Source organism: Aptenodytes forsteri, unplaced genomic scaffold, assembly GCF_000699145.1.
Source record: "Aptenodytes forsteri isolate BGI_AS27 unplaced genomic scaffold, ASM69914v1 Scaffold257, whole genome shotgun sequence".
NCBI classification, from domain to species: domain Eukaryota; kingdom Metazoa; phylum Chordata; class Aves; order Sphenisciformes; family Spheniscidae; genus Aptenodytes; species Aptenodytes forsteri.
This window is the reverse complement of record NW_008795194.1, coordinates 210,226-219,045: the sequence shown is the minus strand read 5'-3', so window position 1 is coordinate 219,045 and position 8,820 is coordinate 210,226. Positions and strand designations below refer to the sequence as shown.

General features: G+C 38.9%; 1 protein-coding gene across 1 annotated transcript in view; it reads right to left on the bottom strand.

Moving 5' to 3' along the window:
• The window catches only part of LOC103898391 (collagen alpha-1(XXVIII) chain), a 38,998-nt gene that overhangs the window by 11,032 nt on the left and 19,146 nt on the right, over window positions 1–8,820 (bottom strand). The window contains exons 19-26 of the mRNA XM_009278663.2: window positions 7,825–7,896; window positions 7,163–7,231; window positions 5,819–5,890; window positions 4,862–4,930; window positions 4,381–4,449; window positions 2,297–2,365; window positions 1,078–1,146; window positions 342–410 (exon numbers count right to left, since the gene is read on the bottom strand). Coding sequence (XP_009276938.1) covers window positions 342–410; window positions 1,078–1,146; window positions 2,297–2,365; window positions 4,381–4,449; window positions 4,862–4,930; window positions 5,819–5,890; window positions 7,163–7,231; window positions 7,825–7,896 — 558 coding nt within the window. The remainder of the gene's footprint in view (window positions 1–341; window positions 411–1,077; window positions 1,147–2,296; window positions 2,366–4,380; window positions 4,450–4,861; window positions 4,931–5,818; window positions 5,891–7,162; window positions 7,232–7,824; window positions 7,897–8,820) is intronic.

Genomic DNA, 8,820 nt, shown 5'->3' with positions numbered 1-8,820 from the left:
CTAGGTCTGAAGAAATTTCTGTTCCTCACCTGCAGCTAATGTCTGCAGGAGCTAAATGTTTTGTCACTGATCTTCACTGCAAGATTATCACTTTATAATTTATTGTATGCAATAGGAAGAAGGCCATGGTTTATGGCTGGTCACGAGAAACATTTTTTATTTTCTACAACATAAAGACACTGTATTCCTTAGTTATCTTATTTGTCAGATTAGTTGTTTCTAGTGAAGAGTGAAGACAGAAAACATGTAGAAGTGTATGTATGATCACACATTTTTATACTACACTTTTTTTTTTTTTTAGAAAATAGACAATGGGAGACATAATTGTTTAAATGGCTTACTTTTGGTCCTGGCAGGCCTTCTCCTGGGGGACCTGGGAGACCAATTGGTCCTCTACTACCGGGATCACCCTGAAAGTCGATACTTTAAAAAATAAGTAGTGAATAGCAAAGTTTAATTCATCTCTAGAGTTCCCAGCATCCTTTGTACTCAAATGGGACAAAGAGAGGAGAATTATTGAACAGCATGGTGCAAGTCTAAACAATGCTAATCCATGAATACTGCAGGCAGGACAAGAAAGTTATTGGGGATAAACAGTGGCTACCGTCAGTGTACAGTCAATTATGCAAGAGTTACACAGGAATTACAATTCCCATATCATAAAATGAACTCCACGTTCCCCAAACCAAAAAAAAAAGTTTTTGCTTGCTGCCTGTCAGTTGAATCAGACTCTATGTTCACATTGGCACTGTTCTAGCTTTTTTCCTATCAGTGCCTTCAGACAGCTAGGGGTTTGGAAAAAAGATGTACATCCTTTTAAGGGACATTAAGCATATTTAAATAGTTGTAGTCAATCCTTCAATTGCCTGTATAATTCCAGTAATCCTGCAATCAGCATCAGGATGAATTCTGAAGTGAAGCTTGAAGATCTTCTATGGGATCTACCTTTTATATACTGACAAGTATGTTAAAGCAGGATTAAAAAGGTATTCTGACTGTGACCTATGGGTAGGAATTTTATCTGCATGAAGTAGAGTACACACATGCATTTACTTTTCTAGAAGTTAAGGCCTGTACCTTAGGTCCTGGTAGTCCAACTCCATCTGGGCCTTGTTCACCAGGAATCCCAGGAAGGCCTGGCAAGCCCTGAAATTATATGCACAGACAGAATATTAATTTAATTTACGGCTATATTGACTACATGCTTTCGTTAATATTAATATTGTAGTATCTTGAATATATTGTCTCTTAGTGGGATCACTGTGGTCTACAATTGGTTAAATTCTACTCTGATAAGCCAGAAGTGGTGTCAGTGGCATTTGCATGTGTGTTGCATGTCACGCGGGAGGCTTGCATGTGTTTGAAGACAGAGGAGTCTGATCCGGAGATGCAGGTGCAGAGGCAGTTCTGCATTGGATTGCACAAAAATATCAGGAAGTATTATAAATCGAATTCCAATTTCCATTTTGACATTCATTAATTTTTATTCCTCAATGTGGCAATTGCATGCACTTTTACTGTTGTCTTTAGCACAGATAAATGCTAGTATATCAGCAAACTCCCTGACTCAAGCCAGCAATCTTCCTGGTACTTCCTCACTGCACAGGCATGTTAACTGCCAGGGCTGGTGGAGCACCCTGTTGAGGAGACTAGGTACGTGAGGCCAGTGCTCTATACATTTGCAAGGAAGGGAGAGGAAGGAGCCTTTTATCTTTGTATCCTTTTTGCAGGGATTGGTCATATCTACCGGTAAAGACCTCTGCAAAGGGCTATAAAGTAGATAAACCAATTCTTTGCCACACCTTCAATAACCTGATGAACAGAACTGAGGACAGTTTGCTCTTCTGGCTCTTTGGACAGTAGTTGCTTTTTTAGTGGTTCTGGAAGGTAGTGTTGCCCTGAATTTACACCCGTATATATAAACACAGCTGCTTAGCTGGGCTATATTCTCCTGTTTGGGAATAAATTTTGTATGGTTGTGCAGAAGAGAGTATCCTACATCAAGATATTGAGGGAACTGATTGAAACATCAGTGATATTATAGGGAAAAAAAAGCCCCACTTGGAATATGTTACATTGTGTAATCAGGAGGAGTGGAGGACATGGAAGGTCTTGGACTATTTCAGAGGGAGATTTTTTTTCCTTCTATGCTGAAATGCATTTCCACAGTTGAGGAGCCTTTTTAGGGTTTTAGACCAGCAAATCTTTCCTAGCATGTCAGCCATGGAGGCTAATCATTTTGGTGTAGCACCTATTTGTTCCCAATTCACATACGAAAAATTGTCTATAAACTTACAGGTGGGCCGGGATAACCATCTCCTTTTGGCCCAAAGGGCCCGGGGGGTCCTGGAAGACCTCGGTCACCCTGATGAAGGCAGGAAAAACAGCTGAGGTGAATGCCAGTACAATTGCTAGCAGGAAATTTTCCATGAAAGTGAAACTTCTTTGGCAAATATACTGTAAGTTGATTTTACCTGTCTGCCTATCTGCTAATGTATTTTACTATGTGAATGATTATTGTAGGTTATTAATCCTGGACTAAAACTGGAATATTTAACAGTGCTGAGGATTTACAGGACCTTTCACTTCGAAGTCACTAATTTGAATCTTTTTCAAGAGCTCTGTCTCTTGTCATTTGTGGCGTACATATAAGAAGGAATGACTTCAGTTTCATTCCCTGTATTTTTATCATGATTACAATTACTCCAACTTTGGGGGAATGAGCCCAAATTGACAGACAGCCAAAAGTCTAGCATGGGAACTGAATTACTCAGTAGCTACTTTATGTAATTCTTATAATTGAAGATAGATAACCTGCTGCAGAGCATTGGGAAAACTCTATAGCTTCTGCATGTGCTGTATGTTTGTGTGGTGAGACAAAGGATGTAGGGCAGGGGACAACAGTGGTTTGTGTGGCCAATTTAAAAACATTGTTTTCTATCACAAGGTTGTGTCTGGTTTTGTTGTTCCAGAATTGTATTTTCCTATAATGCTGTGGAACCTCATTAAAGCTATTGAGTATAACAGGAGCTTCCTATCGGAGATGTACAATTAAGCTCCATTCATGGATCCACATGGACTATCTCAGGAACAGATTTACCAGGGAAACTAAGAGGACTTTAACCCTCCCAGCCATACTGGATGGTGCAGTGAGTTGCTCAGTTACAACTGGATGGATGATCAAGATTGTGTTTGTCCCTGTAGCTACACAAAATATGGGCATGCGTAACTGTGGCAAGCAAAGGCCCATGCAAAAATAATTAAAAAAAAAAGAGACCGTAAAAGGTTTTACCCTGTACAGCTTAGTGCAGATGTGTGTTTGAGAGTGAAGCAACAGCAAAACCACTAATACTGACAAAGACAGCAAAAAGTGAAGAACATAGTCACAGAAACATGCGGTGTCGCCCAATTGAAAGAGCTTCAGGGGCTCAAGGCTGAGGGAGAGGGACTTGCAACTCTGAGCAAAGGACCTGCTTCCTGTTGGTTGATTCCTGTTTGATTCCCAGAAATAGGACAACGTGCAGTTCTTTGAATTAACTGGACTGTGCCAGAAAAGTATGTGATTCCATCATCATCATCTCCTCCTGATGAAAATAAATTTAAGGATCTTGAAACCCACTAACTGATCAAAAAGGGATAGAGGTTGTTACATGTTTCTCATGCTTCTTTTACTGTGTTCAGTTCACTCAAAGAACAAGGGATAAGGGCTATACTCAAAAGTACTGTCAAATTCTCTAAGTAAAAAAAAAGGTGGGGGCGGGATCCGGTTTATTTTGAGAAACACAGGTTTATATGTCCCAAGTTTCTTGGTGTTCAGACAAAATCAGCCCTGGAACGAAGAGCGGCTTACAAAAGTTGAATCTAGGTAACACTATAGGCAATACTAGAGAAGTGCTAGAGAGAAGTCCTTAGAGATTAGCTACTTGTTCATGTTCTTCTTCCACTGCTTAAGGCGTATCTTCTCACATTGCCAGTTTGGCCCATGTCCTGAGATCTTTTTGGAGTCTGTGGATTACCTGGTGTCAAAATTAGGAATGAAGCAAAGGAGCCTGGCTGAGAAAAATTAACTGTGCTTAACAGGTAGGCTGTTGTAAGCACATAAATCAGGTGTTCTCTCTGTATTCACTTCTCATCAATTAAAACCAGTCATTTTTCTCCTGGTTCTCTGCCATGTGAAAGCTTATGGTTCATGGAGTCTGGAAGATTGACCATCTGTGGTTTTCTGGATCTGCAAATCCTTACACTCTAGCAGTGCTGTATGACATACACGTTAAGAACTGTGAAACACTTGGCCATCCTAGGCAATTTGCTGTTGCTGCACTGAAATCCTGCCTTATTTTACAGTTCTATCAGAAATTAGTTTACCAATTTAGGAGCTACCTTTGCCCCAGGAAGCCCAAAACCTGGTTCTCCAATTGGTCCAGCAAGACCAGGTAACCCAATGTCACCCTGCAATGAAGAAAATACATACTCTAGTTATGTATTTTATTAAACACCAATCACAGATTGTGTTTTTGGATTTCTGTTATACAAATTTATATATATTAAATCTAATAGCTAATTTTATTTATCGCTATTGCAAGCATTAAACACCAAAAGCAGAGGAAGGAAAAGTATTTTGATATCCAAGGTTATCCAAAACAAAGAAATGAACATAGGTAGGCCACACCTCAAGCTGGCATACAGTTAATACCAGGGCATGGTGGTAACTAGACTGGATACAATCCATAACTCTGTCCATAGGAAAGAAGTTTTAGTTGACCTCATAAGGCTGAAATTATTTACATGAATAACAGCATGGCCTACTTCATAGTTTTTACCCTGTGTTTATAAGCACTAGGAGCTGGAGTGTGGATGTTACCTTTGGTCCAGGCACAGCTCTTCCAGGAGGGCCTGGCATTCCAAGACGTCCTGGCACACCAGGCTCTCCCTGCAGTGAAGGAAGGAGAGCAAAAATGATGGATTTTTCTGAAAGTGAGCATGAGCATCTCATAGAGAAGACATTTATGCAACAATTTATAATATTCCATTAAAATTCTATTAGAATTTCTAATATTCTATATGAAGTGAAATCTGACTATTTGAAGAACTGATAACAAGCACAGTTCTGATTTCTCAATGGAAATGAGATTCTTCTCAGTCACTGAACAAATATATGTTATTAGAAATGCCTTTCTTAGTATATTCGAGACTTGGTCCAGCACATCCAGCACTCAAAACTTCCTGCCCATCTGTGTAGGTATACTGGTAACAGGTATATTTTTCTGTTAGAGTAGATTTTTTTAAATAGTTCTTTCAGTGTACTTGTTTACCCCTTTTTATTTTTCCTCTTATGTGGAAATATATACTCTTGTGTGTATAAATAGCAAAAGACTTAATAAGAAACTGGAGGAGAAACCTGGAGTAGCCCTTCTCTCACTTTCAGTGAGTACTGAGTATTTGAATAGAATCTCCAAATCCATAAAAGAATATCAGCCATGAGTCAGTGTAAGGGAAAATGAAGTCCTGTCACACTTGTATATGCCATACACCATACTATCTTCCCAAATATTTCAGCATAAAAATACCAGTATTAGCGTTCCTTAACTTTTTCCAAACTGACAGGGAAGCAATATGGTAAATGCAAAGATTTTAAAAAAATACTTCTAGATGTTTATAGGGATCATGGTGTATCTTGCTAAGAGAAGCCTTAGCTGAACTTCTTTTTTTAATTATATTTTAAGAAGCAAGTTCATTCCAGGACGGTTGTTTCTGAGATCTAGATGAAAGCACAGCTTTGGGGGGCTATTTTACACGCATAACGTGGTAATAAACCTACTTTAGCTCCAGCAGGTCCAGGTACTCCTGTTGGTCCTGTTAATCCACGTACTCCTCTCTGACCTTGATCTCCCTACAAAAATGGAGAAGACATCACACATACCAAATAATATTAAGAATGTGTTAACTGAAATTAATTGTAAATATCAGTGAAAGATAGTGAAGTTCTATTTCGTAGCGGGTGCACATGAGCTGTTCCTATTGCCTTCATTGGCAAGTCAGTTAATTCTGCTCAGTAATTGTCCAGTTTTGGATTTGTACAGTTAAAACTACGTAGATTTCATCTGAAATTAAAGTAACTGACTTACCAGTGAATACTGTGAAAAAAATGAGAACCAAAAGGAGTCTTAAAGATTGCATCCTTGCAGCTCAAAAATCAAGTTAAGTAATTACATGAAAAAGATACTAAGAGAAATAATCAAAACAGGAAAAGATAGTTCACTCAAAGGTACTTTTTTTTTTTTATTCAAAGGCAAATAGGGCCAATCAATTGACCACGATGCCCTCTCTGATTGATCAGCTTATACTTCTGGACAGAAAAAGCTAAGAATAGATAGTGTAAAGTTTGTAAAGGGATAACTGCTATTTAAGCATATTATTAGGCTGTAATAATTAAAACAAAAATGAAACAGCTATGAGTATAGAATCATCCTGAAAAAGTTCCAATACAGTAATTAATTTTATTGCTGCATCATGTCATCTGCATGTATTCTCTACATGGTGGATGCCTTGATTTTCCTTCCTACACTGCCTTTTAGCCCTTCTACCTTCGTGCAATTGTGACACTTAATATTTTTATTTATCTTCTATTGTGACATTTAATCTCTGTATGTCTTGTCCAATGTCTTGGACAACTATTCCAGCAATTTCCAGTGTCTTTATTTCACAGGATACAGATGCTGATATGAGAAACCGCAATTAATTCTCCATCTGTGAATCAGTACAGAAGACTGGTACAAGAGCCAGAACCTAAAAGATCGACCCAGTTATTCCTACTAAGAGAAGTAGTATTCCCAGTTAGGTCTTTGTGAACTTCTTGGACCAGATACTATCACAGGTACTGGAAATTGTGAGCCACTGAACTGTTGTGCTGTCATTTCCAAAAAAAATTTATGAAGAAGATGTCCTGGATGGTCTTTTATTAACTTCACTATTTTAAAAGTTGTTGTTTTAGGCTGAGGCTGAAATAAACTCTGCAGTTAACCACTTTTAGAAGCACTCATTAACCTATTCCTTGAGGTATATTTTTTCGTTACTTATAATATACCAAAAAAGAGAAGGCTTTGACAAACCTATTCCTGGAACATTACAATTTTGAATGTCACCTTTAGTAAGAAATTCTCACCTTTTCCCCCTGTATTCCAATCCCTGGAGCACCTTCAGGACCTCTAAGACCAGGTAACCCTGGTTCACCCTGGAATAGAAAAATCAAAGCAGCATTTCGGAGTACTGCATAGACATGGTGCAAGATCAACTTGCATATCTTGAATAATCTCATTAAAATCATAGACCTTTTAGAGTCAATGGCAAAACTCCCACCGATGTCAGTGGGCCCAGGATTTTCTTCCCATATTCAGAAGCAACCATTGTAAAACTCTGGGTGGAATGCACGAAGTAGCATGTTTCCTTAGAGATAGCTGAACGCTCTGAGTATATATCTTTAAATAGATGGGGTTTCTGATTCTAGAAAAATACCATGATCGGAAGGCTACGAAAGGTTGCCTGTAGCCATTTTAGTGGTTTCTCTTCTGAGTTGCAGGGCATTGGGTGGATTAAAAAAAGCCAACAACTGTAAGCAAGATAAGACAACCCCCCACCCCACCCCCCAACAAAGAAGAAGTTTTCCCTAAAAAAGTACGCTTGAAAGAGAATGTTTTTCACTGAAAAATGTGCTGCTTTTCCCCTTGTCCATGAACACTCTCTCTTCTAGGTTTCGGTATCAGCACAGGGAGAACAGTAGGAATGCTTGGAGGGAAGCAGGTAGACTGCAGACAGAGATGAACCAACCTTTTGTCCAGGAGCTCCATCTTCTCCTGGAAGACCAGGCAGACCTGCCAGTCCTGAAGGGCCTGGCTCACCCTGACACCAATAAAAAGTAAGTCCTTCTATTAAATGCAGACTTGGTACTATTCTTTCTCTGAATCAAGGAAATCTATTTTAAAAAGTTTACTAAACTGTATATATATTTATAGCAAACATTTATGCATATGAACCCAAATCTTGCCATTTTTTTATAAAGACGACTCTCGTATCTGGAACTATCCTACCGTCCGATTGTTTGAACTGTGCATTTTATCTACGCAGTTAATATATTAGCTATTAATGCTCCAGCTCATTCTTAAAAAATGCCATCATTTCATTAAGTGGCAGCATTTGAAGTAAATATCAGATAGAGCTGACTGTGACATGATGATTGACATCTTGCTGGTGAATATCAGTGCAAATCTATTAATGGCAGTGGAATTGTCATCAACCTATTTATGTAAGGTTCAAGAGCCTGACCTGGTTTTAGGTGAAATGCGATCATTTGGGGTCAAATGGGTTCGCTCAGCATTACCATATTTTGTGAAATTAAGAAATTATTCAATTTCTTTCCTTTTCCAACCCCTGTCCCAAATCCCTAACAAAAAAGAGCAAAACCAGGACAGTCCTGTGCCTTTCCACTATCACAAAAGTACTTTTTCATCTGTTCCCCTATTTTATGTTAATCTGGCTGTTAATGACATAGGGACTGGTTAATATCTTGGTCACTTCAGCACTAAGACAATCTGGTTACAGCTTCCTCTCCTCCAAGCAAGTGTGCTTTCTGTCTAGTAGCACAGCTTGTTTCCCATCTGAAGGTGTGAGGATGTAGCTGCTGCTCTGTTTACATCCTGTCCTGTGTGAAAAGGGAAGGAGCAGCACAATAACGACTGTTCAGTGCTTTTTTTCACCAGCTCTGGCTATAGCTTAGCTTACGCTGGGGACTGCGAGTTCTGGCAACTGTTTAATAGTCTGGATGGT